General features: G+C 39.6%; 1 protein-coding gene across 1 annotated transcript in view; it reads right to left on the bottom strand.

Moving 5' to 3' along the window:
* NRXN3 (neurexin 3) overlaps positions 1-22,660 on the bottom strand; it is a 721,730-nt gene that overhangs the window by 620,581 nt on the left and 78,489 nt on the right. The window contains exons 4-5 of the mRNA XM_062576209.1: positions 17,704-17,907; positions 9,711-9,737 (exon numbers count right to left, since the gene is read on the bottom strand). Of these exons, the coding sequence (XP_062432193.1) occupies positions 9,711-9,737; positions 17,704-17,907 (231 nt within the window). The remainder of the gene's footprint in view (positions 1-9,710; positions 9,738-17,703; positions 17,908-22,660) is intronic.

Genomic DNA, 22,660 nt, shown 5'->3' with positions numbered 1-22,660 from the left:
ATTTTGATAATCCTAGGACTAAGCCTGGTGAGTATTTACATGAGAGCTATGGAGGATGTGGAAGAATATGCTATGGTAACCATGTATGCATGGTTGTATGCAATTAGTATTACACTAGATTGCTAACCACCTGTGTATTGGTAACCATCTGGATATATGATTTGGGCAACTGCATACTCCAGAAATCTTAGTGATCATCTATAAATGCACTCCTCCACTTTCAAGCTGAATCAGAGTTCCTACATGATACTTGATGCTATTTTCCACAGGAGAACTGGCTGCATTTTAGCAATAGTGGATATTTAATTCTTTAATAGTGGATATTTATAAGAGCTCTTATAAACTCCCAACTTCATTCACTGTCCTACTGAGAAAACTCACCTTACAAGCTTACAGAGGAAAAAATATATATACACTTCTGTAGTGCTTTCAAGGGGGTTCTTTGTAATCAAAACATTCCTGATTTTAAAAAAGATAATGACATTTAGGTAGTATTTGCACCCAGAATCTTTTCTGTTGCACTGATGCAAAAGCCCATTTTATTCAGATTAAACCTTGTGATGAGATGCACACATCTTCAACTGTGCCAGTGTATAGTGAAAGAGGCAGGACCCCTATAGTCCTTACTTAACAGTATGTGAGCGAAATTGCTTATATACCCTATTGGCAGTATCAGATAGATTAGAAAATGTCTTTTCAGCTATTATGAACTCTGTTAGAAAGGGAATTATGTGCATATGTCAGCATTAGCTTCAGCTGGAAGGAGGGAACGCATTCCAATCTAGAACACTTAAATGCATGCAGAAGGACTTCAAAGGTGGAGCATGAGATCTTCCCAACAGCTCAGCTTAGAATGGTTTGTGGTTTTACAGGCAGCAAAATTATTTGGTAACTACTCTCCCTTCTCTTTAAGCTATCGTGAAACTCCAAGAACTCCTGAGGAACACCATGCTAGATGAGAGACCCTAACTGTTTAAATGCTTAACTGCTTCAAGCAGGTTTCCACTGGGAAGTTCCAACAATGCTAATGGCTTCGTGGGGGTGGCAAATGCTCTCACTTCGAAAGATGCTGATTTCAGTCAAAAATAAAACAATGTACAGTTCATCTTTTCCCTGCCTGTTTTAAAGATTCCCCTACAAACAAGGGGGAACAGAAGACACTAGTCCAAAAGATGCCATCATGTTAAACAGTTTCTTAACAGTCAATGAAACTCATACCCGAACCTACTCTGTTTGCCTCTTGCGTTAACAATTTATTTGCAAAATACTTTCCCTGTTTTGTTTCATGCTTGATGGTGATTCTCTAGTTCACATTCATGAGCAAAGCAAAACACTAACATATCCCTGGAACACTGGAGAAAACTAAAACTGTACTCAGTGATTTGACCCCCAGTTCATGATGAGGCCTGGACACTGTGAAATCCACCAAGAGGAAAAAGCTGTTTTGCCATAATGAAGTGTGCACACACAACTGTTCAAAACAGCCACTGAAGTGACACAAGTCAAAACAAATTTCACTGAGAAAATGACTTAAAAATTTTTCAGAGGCTTCCTCTTCTTTCACATTCAGAATGAAAATCTGTTCAGCATACTACATTTTCCACTAGCTAGAAAACGGTTTATGACGAGATAATAAACCTTTATCACTTCTCAAACATCTACGGCATCTGGGCCAGGCTGCTTGTGGCACGAAAAGTTTTGCCAGGCATTTCACGTTCTTTGAAAGTAAGAAGTCTATAATGTTTTGATCGGGCCTGAAACCCCAAGAATCAGCTCTTCCTGAGAGGAGCAGAAGACAAACAATTATGAATAAAGATCGCACTAGTGAAAAGTTTGCTAAGGGCAACTTTTTAGAGAAAGAGTAGCAGTGCAATTTTGCCAAATGCATCGCACGCTGGTGTGCACCCGCTCAGTCAACAGAGACTTTCTCTGGGAGAGGGATTCCTGTTCTCTATGACTCATTCAGTCCTTGCGCAAACTGTAAGTATTCAAAGGTGCTTCTTTTAAAGACAAATTGAAAATATGCAGCTTACCTATCCCCAGCTCATTTCAGAGAGGCTAATGGTCAAGCATAGAACCCCTCAGGCACCTGTGAACAACAGAAGCCCTTTGCTCCCTGACAGAGATTTTATAACTGCTGTACATTTGGTAGACAAAACAGCTTTACAGTGCAAAAGACAGGCAAATTGATGACTCATAGTGGCAGAAGGACAACAGGAGACAATGCTGCAACAGGTGTGTGGCATGACGACTGTTAGGAGTAGAAAAAAGCTCCTAGCTGTGGAAAGGCAACTTCTCTCTGTCATTACCAATCTTCTCACCATTCACTCATAGCAAGCGTCCAGCACACATGTCCCAACATAGTCACTGTTTGATTTTAAGATAGTCAACAGCCTAACATGTCTTAATTCTGGAAGCAATACATTGAGTACAACCTACACAGCTCCTTGATATTATCCCTCACACATCAAGTTTCCTTACACTCAGTGCCTTAAGCAGAAAATGAAAAATCAATGAAACAACAAAAGAAATGGCTAAGTGCTCGCTGCCTGGAGACCACAGACAATGCTATTTCAGCGGACCCTTGGCCTTCTGTTTCATTTTAAGACAGCAAAAGTATTGCCTATTCTGGCCCTAGAGTATGCTGTTCACAAACTTTGAAGGCTACAGCTGCTTTCCGAGAAAAATACAAATAATAACAATTGATCTGAATGGAAGACAGATCAGTTTATGCAATGAAGTGGCCCAAATAACAAACTGAGAAGTGTAGAAGTTTTTCTATCAAAGTCAGTTTCCCAAGCACCCTGGCTGAGATCCTCCAAAGCCAGAGCAAGTCATCCTGCTTTCTTAGACAGACATGGAAAAGGAAGCTCAAAACTGACCCTACACACAAACTTCTTCCTAGCAATTCCAAGCTTCACCTGCAGCATCTTTATCCTCTAGGAAAAAAACAAAACAACATAACCTCTCCTCCCCTCCAATTGTCTCCTATTTTGCAATCTGTCTTCATTATAGCATCCAGAATCCTAAAGTTTTTACTGAAATTTCTAATATTTAATATTAGCTAACTAGCTTAGTAACTGATGGGGTGATTTTACAGAGTAAATTTGTCTCCATCCCCTTCACAATGATTCTCCCTTTTAGTTACACTCCCACGGGAAGGGTTCTGAGGCTACAGCAATGAAAACATTATAAATAATAATATGAAGCAAAAAGATAAACTTTCATAAAATGACAAGTAGTCAAGAAAAACTTCTGGGTTGTGGAAGATAGTCAGTTAAATTGCCACAGCTTCATCACTGAAGCCTGACAGATGTTGTGAGTTTCCAAAGTTTGTTTCCTATTAGGTTTCACTACAATGATTTAGTTAAAAATAACACTCAAAGAGTTCTGCCAAGCTCTGCTCTAAACATCACCATCTATTCATCTATGGAAACTGATGACCTTAGAAGACTTGTTGAGGTCTCTTCCTGAGTACTAGAACTGAAGCATCAGACTAGAGATATTCAAAGGATGTGACAGCACTAGCTTGAAGATGCAGGCTAACTGCTGCTAAGCAGGAGCTAGGGATAGCTGAAGTCTTGTAAACATGTACTGCACTCTGTTTGTTAGCCCAGATTTATGGCCCTTGAGATATTCAGAGATGCAGGAATCTTGTGATATGGCAAAATGCAGTTTAGGATTACAGTTTTATGAAGCTTACAAATCAATCTTTTCAATTTTATTGTCATGTGTGATTCTCTCCAACTCCTAGGAAGAGAAGAGGATGCCCCTAGAAATTAATGAATTATGTCATAGCAAAACCTTAATCTTCTTGACACTGTATGGACAAAGATAATTAAAGACATTGTGAAAACCTTTCAGTCACTACACCTAGGTCTCTGCATCCAATAATACAAATCCCTATAATTCCTTTATTGGACACTCCTTACCCAGTATCCACTGAGCCTTAGGGCTCAGTGATTTGCTTTAAAATTTACTGATAGGGTGGCACCTAGAATAGTAAGTGGTGCTTATGCTTGTTATTTGTGCTTGGTGATTAGTACTTGTTTTTCTTTTAACTATTCAAGGTCTCATTAGAGATGCTTTCCCTAGATTGTTCTGAGACAAATTTAAACACAAATATAAAATACTCACTTCCTCCCAAATGCTAAAGCATGAGTTTCTAGTTATGTGCCAATTTTCTGCTGATAAAAAAACAATGTGTATGTTTTGGCAAATAATTATAGAATCTAATCTACAGTAGACTACAGCTTTCTATGTGCTTCACCTATTGCCTCTCATGTAGCTGGAAGAACTCCACACGGAATCCCAAAGGTCTGCGTCCTCTCCACTGCAATTGGTAACTGCATGGACTTTGTTGCTATCTTTTTTAAAAAAAATTCAGAAGCACTCTTTCCCTTTGTAGCAACGTCTGAGTCAAGAGGTTTAAGTCAAGAGTTTCTCTTCATTGTTGACTTGGACTGGACTTGAATCAAGCAATTCTGAGATAGTATGTTTCACATTCTAGTAGCTGCCATGGAGAAGAGGAATTCTTATCATCTAGGAAGATACGTAGGAGGACTGCTGTTTAACCACCCAACTGAAGTAAAGGCCTTCCAAAGAAAGGCTTTCTCACTTCCTTTTTCTGTATTACAGTGCAGTAGCACTGGGCCAAAATAGCACCCTGAATCTGAGACTTCTCAAAGGTAAGAACATTCTCAGCTAATTTGGTGTGTGTGACTTCTGTACAGCTTACTTCCATCACTACAATATGACATACTAGTAACTTGTCACTTTGCAGCCTCTATAAGCATTCATTTCCTCCTGATTACATTTAACTGACATTAGGTGATACTAGAGTCACAAATATGAAGTTTAATCACAACTCTTCACTTTCCAAATTATGTTTTCATGTTAGAGTATTATTAAACTTTTGTTAAAATGACGGCAACATCCCTAGGAATCAGGTAAGTACACTTAGCTTTTTAACATTTTGATTAGATCAGAGTTAACGTGGTTTCCTATTTACTTATGACGTTATGGCAAAAAAACTTTAAACCTCTCCCAGAGAGTTACACATCATAGGTTCATATTTTATGTTGTTACAGTAGCATTTACTGAAAGAAGCATTAACACTGCAGAAGACTGAATTAAGACATTAAACATAGGTGATACAACTGGAAGGGGAAAATCAATCCATACTCTAGGTGTCTTCTATTGTCAAAGACCATTCAAAAATTAATTCGATTCAAAACATCAACTAACCTTGGGACCTTAGATTCTGTCAGTGTGCAGGAAGAGATTAGATTAGATTAGGTCTCTTCAAGAGTGTAACGAGGGCATGAAATAAGTACTAAAATAAATTCATAGAAAGTAAGAAATGTTCCTGTTCTTGGAAACAATGATGGTCTTCCATTCCAGAACTGAGATATGACAGTGACAAAAAATAAGGTGGCCAAGAAGAAATGAAGTGATAGAAAACAGCATTTGACATTAGATATATATCTAAAGATATGCAAACAAAAAAGCTCACATCTTTCAATGAAAATTAAAAGTATATTGAAAGTTAAGTGCTTACCTGTGACAATATACTAGACTCCTCGCAGATAGCATAAACTGCAGTGATTGCTGTGATCTTGCCAGTAGGATCCTGAACTTACACTTTCCATGAGATCCCCAAAATAAAGCTCTGTTCACCTTTAAAAACACACTCCAGGTCCCTTACTTTCAGTTAGCAATGGTGACTGCTTAACCTGAAATTCTTCAACTGACTGGGAAATTCATTTCTCAAGTTTATTTGTTCTCATCCCAAAACACTGCTCACTGACCCTGGCAGACCCATCTCTGTGTGGTTAAGTCTCTATGCACAAATAAAAGCCAGTGTACCAGCAAGAATGGTTGGAGTAATATTTTGTTTGCTCTTGTCTAACCAAGTTTTATTCATGCAAGGGTATACACTTTCTCAATTACTAAGCTTCTAGCAGATTTCCTTCTAAAAAGCAGGACAAATGACCTGAGTCACTGCAACAGGAAGCAATAGGGCAAGGTGTAGGAGGGATTGGGAGTGCGGTTGTTTGTTTTAAGCATAGTATCATAGAGTATCATTAAAAAAAAAATAGGAAACTATGAAGTGTTTTTAAATAGATAAATTCAAGCCTTTAGAGGATGAATATATTTAAAAATGCAGCAGCCTCAACTATTAAAAATGTACAGATGCAAAATGATTTAAGATGTTTTGCTGCTTCTGGGGATACTAACAAATGCACTGGATTCAATCCCACTGGCATTCTCTTTTCCTTTTTTGTTTCTTTAATATTTCCCCCAATTACTGCTAGATTTTGAATGGAAGGAAAACAAGATCTTTGTTCTTTGCTCCTAGAGCTGATTTCCCACCTGAAGACAGTCTTTTATGGAGGAGGTTTTAGCATCTTCAACTTCTCATGACAGTTGAGTGCTGACAACAACACCAGATGATACCAGAGGAGCTGATATGGATGCTCAGATGACACACATCAACGGGAAATATGGTGCACATCAGCGAGAACTATGGTACAAGTATCTATATAGAGCTACAAGTGGTTAAGCAGTAAAAGCATATGATCTCTCAGGACACAAAAGATCCCATTCTTATGCAAATGTCCTCTGTGCTGCTGAGTGAAAACTGCCAATTTCAGTTAGCAGAGATTCAAGACAATTTTTCCTATTGCCCACTTTATCTTGAAATACCACGTTCAAACTTGGAAGATCAAAAGGAATTTGACAGGAGTTGTCAAGCTTTGAGCAACACAGGACTAATCCTATATAGCCTCACAATGGGGCTGAAGAAGGCTACAATTCTCAAAAGCTCTGAACTCATGGTCAAGCTCCTATTGCATATCAGAGCTCACAGCTGGAATAATCATATATCAGACTATGCTTCAGCTTCAGTCTCTGACTATAGGTTCCCATGGACCATCTCCCCAGGACCAAGAAACTAATTGCTTCCACTTCCCTGCTAAGTAGGACCTGAAGAAGCTGGCAGTGACCAGGAGAAAAATCTGATCTACAATCTGGTTAGGTGTATACTTTTTCAATCTACAGTCATACAGCACATTTTAGATAAGGCAAATACCATATGTGAAAAAAAAATGTCTGCTGTCTAACACTACAAACATACTCTTAGCCCAAAATTAAGGCAATGTTATAAAACTGTTTTGCAATGAAATCCTCACACTGCTGCTGCAACTCACCCATGGGTACTGAGGAAGCTGGTGGATGTTACTGGTAGGCCACTCTCCATCACCTTTGGAAGGACATGGAGAACTGGAGAGGTGGCTGAGGACTGGAAGAAAGCCAGTGTCACTCCTGTCTTCAAGAAGGGCAGGAAGGAGTACCCAGGCAACTATAGGCCAGTCAGCCTCACCTCCATCCCTGGAAAGGTGATGGAACAGCTCATTCTGGATGTCATCTCCAAGCATGTGGAGGAAAAGCAGGTGATCAGGAGTAGTCAGCATGGATTCACCAAGGGGAAATCCTGCTTAAGCAATCTGATAGCCTTCTGTGATGGAATGACTGGCTGGGTAGACAAGGGGAGAGCAGTGGATGTTGTGTGCCTTGACTTCAGCAAGGTTTTTGGCACTGTCTCCCATAACAGCCTCCTAGGCAAGCTCTGGAAGTGTGTGTTAGACAAGTGGACTGTGAGGTGGCTTGAGAACTGGCTGGAAGACAGAACTCAGAGGGTTGCCATCAGTGGTGTGGAGTCTAGTTGGAAGCCTGTGGCTAGTGGAGATCCCCAGGGCTCAGTACTGGGGCCAGTCTTGTTCAACTTACTCACCAATGACCTAGATGAAGGGACCAAGTGCCTCCTCAGCAAGTTTGCTGATGATACCAAACTGGGAGAAGTGGTTGATACCCCAGAGGTCTGTGCTGCCATTCAGAGAAACATGGACAGGCTGGAGAGTTGGGTGTAGAGGAACCTCCTGAGGTTCAGCAAGGGCAAGTGCAGAGTCCTGCACCTAGGGAGAGAGAACCCCATGCACCAGTACAGGCTGGGGGCTGACCTTCTGGAGAGCAGCTCTGCAGAGAAAGACCTCGGAGTGCTGGTGGATGACAAGTTGACCACGAGCCAGCAATGTGCCCCTGTGGCCAGGAAGGCCAATGGTATCCTGGGGTGCATTAGGAAGAGTATTACCAGCAGGTCAAGGCAGGTGATCCTGCCCCTCTACTCAGCCCTGGGGAGACCTCATTTCGAGTACTGTGTCCAGTTCTGAGTTCCCCAGGACAAGAGAGACATGGAGCTACTGGGAAGAGTGCAGCGTAGGTCTGCAAAGATGATCAGAGGGCTGGAGCATCTGCCCTATAAGGAACGGCTGCGAGAGCTGGGCCTGTTTAGGCTAGAGAAGAGAAGACTGAGGGGGGATCTTATCAATGTCTATAAGTACCTGAAGGAAGGGTATCAAGGGGACAGGAACAAACTCTTTTCAGTTGTCCCATGTGAAAGGACCAGAGGCAACGGGCACAGACTGAACCACAGGAAGTTTCGCCTGAATGCAAAGAGGAACGTCTTCACTATGAGAGTGACAGAGCACTGGAAGAGGTTGCCCAGAGAGGTTGTGGAGTCTCCTTCTCTGGAGATGTTCAAAACCTGCCTGGATGCAATGCTGTCTAACATGCTCTAGGAGACCTTGCTTGAGCAGAGAGGTTGGATTAGATGATCTCCAGAGGACCTTTCCAACCTTACCAATTCTGTGATTCTGTGAACTGGCTCTGCAGTGCATTGCTCAATGGCTCTTTGAAAGCTCAGTGTTTGCTTTTGGGGCTGCAACACACTTCTTTCCATCCTCCTTCTAGCTTGGTTGAGGCTCATTGTTGAGCTTGGAGACCACAACCTCTAGAAAACATACTGGCTAGCTTTACCTTTTAATTCATTATAGCACTTCCAAAGTGATGTTTAGCATTCCATAAATCTTTCCATGTAAAATCTAGCACAGAGAATCTGCCAGTTTGGCAAGGAATCAAGTTTTAACTAAGATAAGCCTTGGGCATACTTGAGATCTAAACAGTCCCACACTTTTGGAAGTGCTTTTTAGTCTTAGGCCTACATTAATTTCAGCCAGCACTTTTGAAGTAAAGCAGAAAAGATTTTATTTACTCAGTCACAGTCTACGGTAAGAAACCCAAGAGTAGTAAATATTATGCAAAAAGGTTATAAAAGAATACAACTCAGAGAATGTACCCTATACCTAAGATCTAATTTTCTTTCTTCTAATCCATTCCCCAATAAAAATGACTTCAAAGAAATATCAGGTTAAGTTGTCACCATTCTGAACAAAAGTAGAGGTTTGAGATTTTTTTTTTTTAATATACACACCTTCTTGTAGTGGAGAAGTGCATACAGTACCTGTTGTTATTCTTATGTCATTCTTGAAATGCTTTCCTAAAGCCAACAGGTTACCAGTGAAATATATAATCAGCTTATCAGGTTCCTCAGCTGTTCTTCTGCAAAGCTATGAAATAACAGCTCGTCTCCTCCTTGGAGGAACTTCACACAAAATTTTCACATATAGACACTGTAAAATCTTCCCTCCTTCCCCCAGCCCCCTACCCTCCCAACCATTCAATTTCCAAAGTATTAAAAAAAGAAAAAGAAATAAAAGAGAAAGAAAAACAGTTTATAAAACAGCAAAGAAAATAAGTTATTTTTAATATATACAGAGAGAGAACAAAATGAAACTTGAGGGAAAACTTACTGGCGTTACAGTTTATCCTGATACAGTCTAGATGGGGAAAAATAAATGAAAGATGAAATTGCATCCTTCAAGGTAACAGCTGCAGACATCCAAAAACAATCAGTCCACCCTTCCGGGGACAGACACACGCAAAGAGATGTGGCCATTTTATACTTATATACAGTCCGTACAATTTCAGGAGTGGGTGTATATGTACAGTATATTCTACATAAATATCTGTTACATAAATATATATATATACACACATATATATATATATATACACATATGTATTGAGAGATATACCAATATACATATACATCCACAAGACACAGAAAACTATTTCTTTTTGTAGAAACCTATGCATCTAAGAGTATCTTCTTCTCCAGACCATGAACTAACGTGAATTACAAGAAAAAAATTTACAATTAAGGCACAAAAAAAAAAAAACCTCAAAATGCAAGTCATACTCCAGTGTCATCTCTCTTTTTAAAAACCTTTAGCAATTTCTCAAGAAGCTTGAAGTTTGAAGGCAGCTTTTACACCTGGTTTATTTTAAATTAATTCATATTGTTATTGCATAAATACATCTGTCCAACACAGAATACCTGTAAAATTAGCCTGAGATTTGTTAGTGCAATATTTAACCCTTTCCAACTCTCCCAAAGACTCTCTTTTAATTTCCCCTTGTGCCAGCCCAGAACACTTTTTAATATGTGCACAGGCACATTTGCCACTGTCCACTCAGGCGAGGAAAGGGTTAATATATTGCCCAGTTATGTCCTATCATAAAATGGCCACTTGCAAACAGCTAACCGCACGAACGCCCAGCCCAGATTTCAGCTAGCTCTGGAGGTTGGGAACACTTTTTTGCTTGCTGGGAGGTATAGGAATTCCCTTCAAAGATCCCCAGCCCTGCCAGTTCCTCAGAGCCCAATCCCATCTTACTGTCTGAATATTAGGACTGAATAGGATGCTCGTAACATTCAGGGAGAAGACGAAATGGGCAGTGAAGTGGCAGGTCTGGGAACCTTTGCAGCCCTGCTTCATTCAGAGGTTATGGGGAAAGGAGAAAGTAAAAAGGGGGGAAAGGAAAGAAAAAGAAACAAAATTATGCTTGTGGAATCTAATCTAAACAGTAACTGTGGAGTCTGCAAAATGAAAGTGACTGGAGGCAGGGGAGTCTGAACTAGAGCACTTCTAAGCATTTCCTTCTCTTATTTAGCACCCTAATGCTCAGCATCTGTCAGGACATTGCCCATAAAAGGAGCCATTAAATTTATACCTAGAGCCTTGCGAACATCCTTTACTATGGTGTCCAAGATGGGCAAGAGCTATAGTATCAGTGCTAATAGGCACTTTGGGCAATGCTGACAGTCTCACAGGAAATCAAGGCCACAAATAACAGCACCATGCTCCTGGATACCCTGCCTGGACACTCTTCCAGGTAGCCAAGGCTTTGAGCAGTAGAGATGGCCAGATTTATTACAAAGATAAGGTCCAGCAAGAGAGATTATACAGAATGGGAGAGAAATAGGGTGCAATTTGCTGCTTAACTGGACCAATTTTGTGCTTACTCTAATAGATGTAAGAATACTTACTTCATCATCTGAAACTAAATGTAGTTTTTAAAAAAAGAAAGAGGGAAAGAATAGGAATCTATAAATAAAGAGTCATAATGGTTAGGGATATACCAATCAGGAGCAATAGAGCCAGAGAGAGTTTGTTTTCAAGCAGAACTTCTCTTGAGAAAATCTGGGATTGGTTTTGTGCGATTAGGTTTGTCATGTGTCGTCAACCGCAACAGAAAAGTGGGAGCAAACAGCCCTGGAGCAATTGGTACGATCACCATACAGTGGTGGCTATATCCCTTCTAGGAGTTGAGTGAGGTGAGGGAGCCCTGAAATACACGCTGGGGAACCAGTTACTCTTTCCTCTATGACCTGAAAGACAGTGAGAATGACAGAGAGACAGAGAGAGAGACTGCAAATAACTGAAATCAAGGGAGCTGATACAGCCAGAACAACAGGGAAATTCGTTTTGAGCTAAACAGTAAGTGTGCTGTAAACAGAAACATGGCTGGTCTCAAGCAAATTCATCTCAGAGACTATGCCTCCTTTTTCTTCTTTTGCAAGTGAAAGATAGGGTGTTGCTTTCCAACACCATGGCAGTCACCAGAAGAGAGGAAATATATAAGTGAGCCATCTGTTTAACAAGCCTCCAAGACTTTAAAGTGTGTTGTAGAGCAAGACATTAAAATCTCATGGCATCAGTGTCATGTGAGCTATAGAAGCTGCAGTTGTTCAGTTCCAGGAGCTCTGGAAATACGAGCTACAATGAAGCTCAAGTCAGTTGCTGAAAGGAGAGGTACGAAAATCAAAGGTGCTACATTCAAAGAATAAGCACAGGGGTCTTCATTTCCTTAGCTCTGAGCCTTGCCCAAAACAACAAACAAAAGCTCCAATCATTAATGCATGAAGCTGTTTTCTCCCTCATACATCAGTTTTTTAAAAGGATGAAAATACTCTTTTCCTTTAAATTAGCACATTACTGTGATTCCAGTGCAGAGGATGCTTTCCTTGAGTGTTTACCCACATTTACAAAGATCTTTGTGGTCAAAAGAGTGAGAGCCAGAGAACTTGGTAACAATTAGGAAAACTGCTTGGGATTCCCTCAGTGCTTGTAGTAGTGCAGTAAGACTTTGAGGGCTCTCAGCACTATCTTTGGGTTCAACTGATGGGTCTGGCTGCATTCCTGACTCAAAAGTGTTTTTCCCTTGCTATGGATTTTAAAGATGAGTATGCCTAAACAGCTGTAAATTCAGTCGCCTGCCAGGACAGCCACCAAATGAGATACCTGGAGGCAAGCAGTAAAGTCACAACATAGTCTATAGTACAAGGAGAGCAGGACGAGCTGGGAAAATATAGTAGTTACTCTCCTGTGTTATTTTTCTAATGTAAACCTGAAGCTGCTTTCCTAGTGCTCAACCAAAAGCACATGACCTGGAAAATGGGCTAAAGACCCTCTCCTTGGAAAATGTTAATAGCTACACTGCAAATAGCTAACATTAGGGATTCATGCTTTGAATGGAGGTATCTTTAGCAGCCAAAGAAGTCTCTGAGAATTAGGCCCGTGTTTCTTACCATTTGTATCTTTGTGCCTCAAAATAGTGGTATTTACATTATTTGACATTGCTAAAGCCCCAGGCTGTTTCTGTGAATCAGGAAAGAAGGTCACTTTTACTATGTAAGGCCAAAATATTTGTTTCTTTTGATGAGCATCCACAAGTGGTTATGGAAGAGCCAGCAAAGTCTTAACAGCAAGACTGGCACAAGAAAAATAACTGGGGCCAGACTGCTGCTCCTAACTCTCGATTATTTCCCATGAGGAAACTGGATGAGATCTCTTACCCCATGTCATACTGCTGCTCCTGAACTGTCTTCTATTTGCAAGCAGTTAGACTGTGCACCCACCCATAACCATTAAAGGGCAGCTAACAAATATTTCTGCATTTCAATGACGAAAATTAAAAAAAAAAAAAAAAAAAAAAAAAAACCCAAAGGCCATTATATGTACTGATTACAAAAAAAGAAAATTTTTAATAAGAAATAGACTTAGTGTGAGAAATAGACTTAATGTGAATGGGTAAGCACTTGCATGTAATAGTGCATCATCCACACAAAAGGAAATTTGATGTAAAAGTGTGCATACATGTAAAAATGAAAACAGGAAATCTGTTTTCTTTTTGTGTGGAGGAGAGATAAAAGAAATCATGCATTTTGGAAAGGCCAGATATCTTTGACACCCCTGAAGAAAAGGTAGGAGAGAGGGATGAATACTTACACTCCCTAGAGCAGTGCTGACTCAGATTAACAGAATGCAGGCAGAATTTATTCTAGGCACCAGTGCCCTGAAGATTAGCCAGACCAGGGAAAAAATGAACTGAATAATTATTGAATAGAAGTTAGTGGCACGGTAATCCTTCCTAGTCAGCCACTGGAGGCAAAAAAAATGCAGGTGACTCTCCCTACCTGACCAGCCATATTGCTGAGCATATTCGAAGCTGGGATTTGCTTTATTTCTCTCTCTTTCTCTCTCTCTCTTTCTCTCTCTCCACTCCAGACCCATTTCTTGAAAGTCCTTCTCAATTAAAGTTAAGATCTCCTTTGGATTACTAATCTTCACACAACAAAAAATTCCAACTTCTCTGAGAGGCGTTGCCAACATGCAGAATGCAGTGCTTCAGACACTCACAGGAGAAGGTCTGAAAAAACTTTCTCATCCTTCTAAAGGGAATTATTCATCACTGCTATTCCTTTCCCACCCGTCTTCTATAGTAAGCACCCCTGCAGCCACCCAAGTCCACCCAAGTCTGCTGCATATGCTCCCTGTTTGGCTTGGACACTGAGTGCTGAGGAGGTGAGTGGGATATATCAGCCCCTGCAGGCGGCTCTGTACACTCTGTTCACAGGGCTGTTTGCTGTGCGGGCCGCAGGCTTCAGGCCTTTGAAGGGTTGAATACCATCTTTTGATTTGCTATGGCTGATGGACTGTGGGAAAGCTTTACAACTCAAATACATAGAAGAGAAAAAAGGAAAAGAAAAACAACACAGGAAAGAGCTTAATAACCATACAAATGATAATAAATGATCAAATGGAATAGATCAAAGAAGAGAAGAAAGACATAACTCTTAATAACAGTATTAAATAACTTATAAGAAAAGTGCAACTAAATAACACCACTCAAAACAGTCTTTGTTTACACATATTTTTCATTGGTCAGATGCTCAGGGGGATGTTGACATGTACCTAGTCAGATCTGAGCTCTTCAGGTCTTCAGAGTTAGCATTTGTGCCTGTCTCTCACTGGTAAAGGGATTTTGGCAGAGTCAGGTAATTAAGACTTCATTCTCATGTGAGACATTTGGGTTATGATCAATCTCCTTAAAGAGTTGGATGTAACTTCCAGTAAACAACTGAAAATGAATAGTTCTGTTAAGGTAATTTCTCCTCAAACTCTGTTACTTCAGTAGCAAGGCAACCTTGCTGTTTTGATAATAGGAAAGTGATGACATAAGGCCTTGGAATGTATCTGACAACTTTATAAATTTGAAGAAAGGAGAGAGAAAGCTTGATCAAGGTTCAAACACTTTAAGCTACACTTCTATGCAGCTAGGCATAAAAAGAGACTTCTGATAGGTTTCTACTGATGCAGTATGCAGACGTTTTGGGGGAGACGATTCAAGTTCACAAGATTTTCCAAAGTCTCCAGGGAAAAAGACAGAAAAAATTAGGAACTTCACAGCATACACATTGTTTCAGTCCCTCCAGCTACACAAAAATAGCCTTCAGTCAACTCAAGGTTTGCCTCACAGATTTCCCTCCTGTATTATATCATCAGCCACAATCTTCCCTTTTCAAATGTATGTAGACAACACGTCAAGTCTTTAGCCATGTCTTAGATGCTAGATAGTATGAGTCAAACACTCCACATCTTGCTAGGTGATGGCCTAAAAGACCCTCGGGATTTTTAAAAGTAGCCAATGCCAATCAGATACACAATGTTGACAGGCCCTAGGGGTAACACAGTATGCCAACATGATATAAGCAAAGCTGGGAAGTGGAGAGTAAACTGTAAGAAAATGTAAGTATGTTCAGTAAAATCTAAATATACCACCCCCATATTTCCATGGAGTATGAGCCTTGCAGGTCTTGAACACTGAATAGTAGCACTTCTCTCAGTTCTTGCTGATTTTAAAGGAAGATGAACATGTCACAATGTCAATCAAGTCGCACCTCTCTCAGAAGAAATCATAACTTTTGATGGACCCTGGCAGTTTTCATGTGGTAGTACTTTCAATGAAGTCTATCAAAGGTAACACAAGAAGTACTTACTAAATCTTATCACATTCCTGACAGGTTGCAAAGTATTAGCTCCTTTAACAAAGAAAGAAACTAAGGCACATAATGTAAAATGACTGGCTATGGGTTACAAAGAGCTAGTGTAGAGCTAAGCAGAATACTTAGCTGCCTCATCACTTTCTGTATAGAAACATGCCACTGCAGTTTTCCCGTGATGAAGTATATTCTCTGAGAAGAAAGGGCTAGAAATAATTGTCAGGAAAGACAATACTGAAAAATAAATACTCATTGTGCCACAAGATTAGCATCAATTGTATTAGATTAGAAGAAAAAGTAGATATATAGGCATAGTGGAGACTTTTGAAAGATTCTCTTTGCACACATAAGAATGTTGAACAGTAATTCTTTTGAGCTGCTTCAAAATCTTTAAAATTTTCCTTCTCTTAAAGTTGATATAGGCAGAGAAGGGTATCACCACCCTGCTGTTTTCCTTTATTTGAAGAGTTATTATGGTAGATAAAGTTGATATAATTCTTTTGGCCTCTAGGCCAGTCTGAATAGTACAGCATCTGCTCTTATGCTAGCTTGACACCCAATGGTGCTTTACGCTCCTCCAGTCCATCTAAGAAAGCATATATATTCCAAATAGGAGATATAAAACGCTACACTTTTTTTTTTAACAAAAGCAAGGGTTTCCAGATCCCTTTGGGATGGAGACTCTTTCAGAGACATGGTCTTGTTTTAATGCATCTTCTTTTCACTCTCATTCCAAAAGTTGATATTAGATCTGACTTGCACTTTCAAAGGCGAAAGGAGAGTAGAAGCAATTTTTAAAAACAGGTTAGTTTTGGATGATGTCACTGCTGGACAATATATGATCTCTTTTCCTTGTTGAGCTCTACCTAAGTTCAGGTGAGGATGAGGAACCTTAAAATCACCACTCAAGCTCTTTCATCTACGGTGCAGCAAGACCTTGATGTACTTACTGTATACGGATGGGAGAAGAATTGAAAAACAGGAAACATTACTACAGTAATGGATGCATAATTCTTTCTTGTCCTCTACAAACAAACAGAGCCACTACATAGTTTGTGCCTGATATCACAGTAGCAAAGCTTTGAAGATGCTGACATTATTAGCTTAAAAAATGGGAATGCTTGTTCCTGTGGGGCTTGGAATTTTGAAAGCAGACACCAGCTTTCACAGAGCATGCACACATCTTCATATCAAGTACCCTAGATACCAGAAGAGGTATAGCATTTCCCATTATCATGATAGTTTTGCCCCTTTGATTCAAAAATCTCTTCTTAATTATATTGCTGGATCCACATGAATCAACAAGTTGCATAACTGTAAGTGAAAAGGAAAGCTTCACTTCCTGTATTTATATTCTTTACAGAAAGGCTATTTGGCATTCAGTACAATGCCTAGAGAATGGCAAAAAATAGATACAGGCTTATCAAACATGTTAATTTGAAAATTGTTTTCACAGTTGTTATTTTTGTGCCCCTTTCTATTTTTTTCTCCTGGGCAAGTATAACTCTAAGGAGAGAGAACATGACCTTTTGGAATGGGGTGATGCACTTTATTATTGATGTCTTTGTTTTAACAAAAACACAACCAAAAAACCCAGGCATTTTCACTAGATATAAAAAGCCTTAAGGCTGAAACACATAGTAAAGCTATTTGTGTATTTTAGATTAAGTTCTATCAAACGCTGCCAAATTCTTTAGAGCACTTCTGTTTGCCCCTCTATCCATTTGGCTTCCCTCCCACATTTGGCTTTAACTGTTTTGAGTGATGCTGAAGAGGCCAGATGGATGAGGAATGTAACTGATCAAAAGATGGACCAGACAGTATGTCTCACACAGAGCTCACCAGTCCCAGACCAAGAAAGGAAACTTAAAAACTTAAAGACTTAACACCCAACACTGTTCATAATGAAGAACTGACAGCAAATCTCCATGCAGCAATGCAGGAGAGAATTTCTCTCTGCAAGAGAATATAATTATGAAGATATTTTATGAAAGCTATTTTAGAAATCAATCTGATCCAATCAAACCAACAGAAATTAAACAAAAAAAAATTTAAAACAGTAAATCACAAGCCCAAACTAAGAGTGAAGGGGCAACAGGAGTTTTTTTATACAATACCTAAATTGACCATAAGTTTGACACGGCCCCCATCCAGCTCCAGGCGTAGAGTATCAGCAGAATCTCTTGAGGTGGTTGCCATCAACAGCCCATAGGCACGCTGAGACATGAAACGGAAGGACACATCTTCTGCTTCTGTATGCATGACCATAGGCATGATGATCTTCATGTACATGCTGCCATCATAACTCAGGATGGAGGCCTCTGCAACAAATAAGTAAACAACTGAAAAAATGAAAAAAAAAATCCTCTGTGTGATTTTCACTCTTGAAGAACCCTGACATCTATTATAGAGGACTGTTTTTACTGAAGCCGTATAACTCACCACAGAAAGGTATGTACTTCAAGGGTAAAACAACATAAAAAATGCTTCACCTCATTCAGCAAGCCTACACGGCAAGTATGAGCAGGAAAAAGAAATATATAGCACAACACCACAACAGGAGGCAGCAGTATATGTGGAGTCAGAAATCGCACAAACAAATGTGTTAGCACCAGTGATAATCAGCTGGCACAGCCTTCATTTTTTTTCATCTTCCATAAAATAGGATCTCCTCCACTAGTCCAGCCTTCCCTAATCTGGAATGACCAGTTTAATTAAAATCTACAACACTTCTACTACAGCATTTAGTCTTGCCTTTGCAGCCTCAGAGTTCCTATTTCTGGTATTCTGAGAGTTGCTGCTTATTTAGTGAGGAATTTCATCGCATTGCTGGTACTTAAAAAATAATAACAACTAGGGGCCATCATAGACTGTGACACCACTGTCCAATACAGCAATCCTTCTTAAAGCCAAACCTCATAAAATAGTTTCCATTCTGCTTTCCATTGAACACACTATCCTAAGTTAGAAAGGGGCTACCTGTGGAAAACTACAATACAGGTAGTAATCTCCAACCATTTATGTGCTGGTATAAGCTGTTGGGAATTATGAACAACACGTTTTTACCTTTGGGGAACTTTATTACCCAGACAATGTAACAATTAAGTGCAATAGGATCAACATAGTCAAAAAACAGAAAGTTGGCATCCTCCAGTCAGAGGAAGTCTACCAGACTAACATCCAGAAAGGTGTTTACAGCCTAAAAAGGACCAGTGATTGGACAACAGACGTACAAAACAAACAAAAGAGAATTAAGCTCTATGCTTGTTCCATTGTTTCTGTTGTTTGAATTTCATTTAGCAAGTTCTCTGGTCTTAACTATTAAATAGGAATTATTATGAATTCAGGACCTACAAAAATACTACAAAAGTGAGAAATTTTTTTAGAAAGTCCGGAGAACCATAACAAGAAGTAGTAAAGTGAAAATGAACAAAGAAATTTTAAAGCTAAAGCATGGTAAAGTTAAAGGAAAAAATGTTTCCAAAGTGTAAGTTAGACTGTAGAATGGTTTCCAGGAGTATACATTACTCAGGGACAGTGAAAAGTAGACTGTACAAATCCTTAGAAAAAGGCCATGGGAAACAGTAGTTAATACTGAACTAATAAATCTACTCTGATTCAGAGCTTGGTTGGAATGAAAGGGATACTGTAAAGGACAAGCATGTATGAGTATGAAAGAGGTTTCCTAATAGGTCTTTTTAATATCTGATTTGTGCTGGTTTTGTGATTTTTTTTCCTCCTTCCTTACTAGTACCTAATGTTTCTGGAGCTATGCTGACACAACTGATGGTATTGCAAGACAAATAAAGAAACAAATCAAAATTCATGTCAAGTTTAAGTGTCATTTGAAACGCTAGAAATGGCAGGAGATAAAGGCACAAAGAAAGCCAAGAGGATGGAAAAAGACAAAAGCAACATGGAAAGAAATTATATTTTTCTGTCTTCTTTGAGGATGTCAAAGATAATAGAGAGTTCAGCTGAGGAAAGGTACTATAAAATAAAGTGCTTAACATTCTCTATTTGTTCAGGCTTTTGCCTGCAAAAACTGATATTCTTCTCTAAGGGGTAGATTTAAAGTGTTGTGATAGAACTGCAGCAAACAGTACAGCTTGGCAATCACTCTTTCAGTTTGTGAATATGCTCTAAAGCATTTTTATCAGCACAATTTACAAATCTACATAGATGTAATAATGTACAGGTCAGAGCATCCCTTCTCCCTATAGTCCATCCCTATGGAAGGCAGAGATGTAGAGACCACTCCATGTAAGACTTTTATCACATAACTGTGTCGAGAAGTCCATATGTAAAAAACAACCAACCAGTCTAGCTCCTTAGGCACATGGAAGGTGTGCTCTGTAATAGACTCATACCAGTGCCTCATGTAGCTACCTATTTTTCACCAGTGGTTGGGATTTCCACTGGGTAGGACACCCCACACCCAGGAAAGTCAATGCCCCATCTAATTTATCCATTTGCAACAACATGTATTTGGAATCTGTATGGTCTCTTGATGTGCTTCAATCCAATTCTGCCTATTTTGCAGCAGAGCCACTCATGCTAACATTAGTGGAATTTCTAGAGGGAAATTCAAGCTTGAAAGAACCAATCTTTATCCTCCTCTCAATGCCTACAGGCAAGGGGCCAAGTGTGTTTTGGAAAGGGGAGCTGTACTACCTGTGTGGCCAGACTCTCCAAGAGTTCCATGTGATGTACTGTGCTTTCTTAATACTACACTCACTTTTATTCTGGTCATAAATTGTGTTTTCTAACAGTGAATTCAACAATTTCATGCATTAATGTTTTCTAGGTTTCTCTATGAAAAGAATTCCTTATTTTTCATACTTACTCATTTTCTACATTCCTTTTAGCCCTATCAAATAAGTCACTACTATGATTTTGTACAGGACAGGGGTCTCATGGAAAACCAAGTGTTTGGACAAGTGTGCCTCAGAGGAAAGTATTATAGAAAAAAAGGTATAGAAATCGGTGGATGCATGCATGCTAGATAAGGATAGTTGGTCAGGAAACTGAGGAACAAGCTTATGCCCATGCTGGAAAGGACTCATGGCTGGTTCCACAGTGGCTTCTGATAGACACATAGTATGGTAAAGAATATGTAAAGGAAAGGGTAAATAAAGATGTAAGTAGGAAACTGATACAGTGACAGAGTAGATGTGGTTTTGGTTTTATTGGTTACATTTGATGGGGTTCTCTGTAGGTGTGCTGGCTCAGCAACTTGCTGCACTAGTAGCTGGCAGGCAGCATCACTCTGGTCGTGGGATGTACAAACTTGTTACAAATAAAAGTTCTTTCTACAAGCAGCATTAAAATAAGATGGCTATGAGTAGCATCCATATTCACCAGTTTCCTTAGCTGCACTCCCTATACACTGTGTCTACAGACACAAAGCTCTCTACACATAACACTCATTCAGTACATACACCTTCTAGCTGTCAGCTGTCAGTGCTGCCCTAGAGACTCGTATCTTCTTTTGGCCAAGAAATAGAAAAGGAAAGAAAACTCCTTTTTCAATTTGGGGAACAGTTTCTTCTTTTCAAAGCTCAATTCCCTTTCCTCTCACACCTGCACCCCTTACTTGCCATTCACAACTGCAAGCTGGATCCAAATGTACTGTATATAATACATACACTCGAAGGCAATGGGTATGTATGCACAAACCTGCTTGCTTCCTCTCCTTTCTCACTACAGATTGTATTAGAAAGTGCAGTCAAGCATGAAATGGCTCTTTTGATGCCTTCAGCTCAGATGTGCCTCGCATGAAACAGTTTGCCCTAGCTGTGAGGAAGGGGTTGGAGGACATCAGGACTGCAAGTGGAAATATCTGAAACAAGTGCCCCAGCACTACTGCTTCCCTCTTATGCATTAGATGTTTTAGAAACCAGAGCTCTTCTGCAGACACTGCAAGACAACAAACTGAAAAATAGATAATAATGAGTTTCTATCCTTTTTTAAAAAAAATCCATTTTTGTCCTTCAGCTCCACTGATTCCATTGCCAGAGAATAACTGTCCTTAGACAAGAAATCCCAAATATTATTATTAAATTTACAGGACAAGGACCTGAAGAACACCCAGAATTGCTGAAGATAGAAAAAAAATCTAGAAAATGATTCTTTTTGATACGGTTTCTGAATCAATATCTGAATCCAAAAAGTCAGGAAAAAATTGCTGATTCAATCTCAGATTCAAGTATTATAAATACAGCTCATCTTTGGTATGAGCTACACAGTGAGATGAAATGGAAGAAGCTCCAAGAAGCAAAGGCAAGATCAGAGGCAAAAAGATACCATACTGAGTAAGGTCCCTGTTTCCCACCCCCAGAACTCCTTTTTTCTTCTTTTAGGTAATGACTGAAGCAAATCAGTGATGAGTCTGTGCACAGCAAAGCCTTCCCTAGGCTCTGCCCACACCATCCTGCTCTGGAGATACAAAGAGGACCTGAGGATTTTCAACAAAGTTCCAGTCACCAGACCAATGGCCATTTAAGTATACAATTAGTCAATAGAGACAAATCAGATGATAGACAAAATTGGGAGCAAATCTCCAGTTGGAGCAGCTAATCAAAATTAGGGATAGACGAAACTGGGAGCAAATCTCCAGTTGGAGGGGATAATCAAAATTAATCTGATAATCAAGGCAGTATTTCAGCTGACATACAACAGTATTTCTAAATCTTACTTCAGTCTTGTTTACTGCCCTTTCTCTGGCCAGTCTGCTACTAAAAAAAACAGTGAATCCTTGCTACAGTTAAGGAGATCAATGCTGGAATTGTCTCCGCACAGTTGTAACAAAAGGCAAGTCTTTATTTTCATCTGTGCTCTATGCTGACCTGAGCCTGGCCCAGTTCGGAATAGGCATGCATTTGACATCTTTTAAAAATATAAAATTTCATGCCCACCATCCTTCACTATCCGGAGTATCTGGGAGCATTTTCAGTACAATCTCACTGTAGGCAGAACATTCTCTCCACATAAGAAAATACTTAGTGGCAGTTACAGAAATGAAACCTATCTCCTTGTCCTGATAGTCAGCCCTCAAAACTAAAGGAAGGCATA

Source organism: Rhea pennata, chromosome 5, assembly GCF_028389875.1.
Source record: "Rhea pennata isolate bPtePen1 chromosome 5, bPtePen1.pri, whole genome shotgun sequence".
Taxonomy (NCBI): domain Eukaryota; kingdom Metazoa; phylum Chordata; class Aves; order Rheiformes; family Rheidae; genus Rhea; species Rhea pennata.
This window is presented reverse-complemented; position numbering and strand designations above follow the sequence as displayed.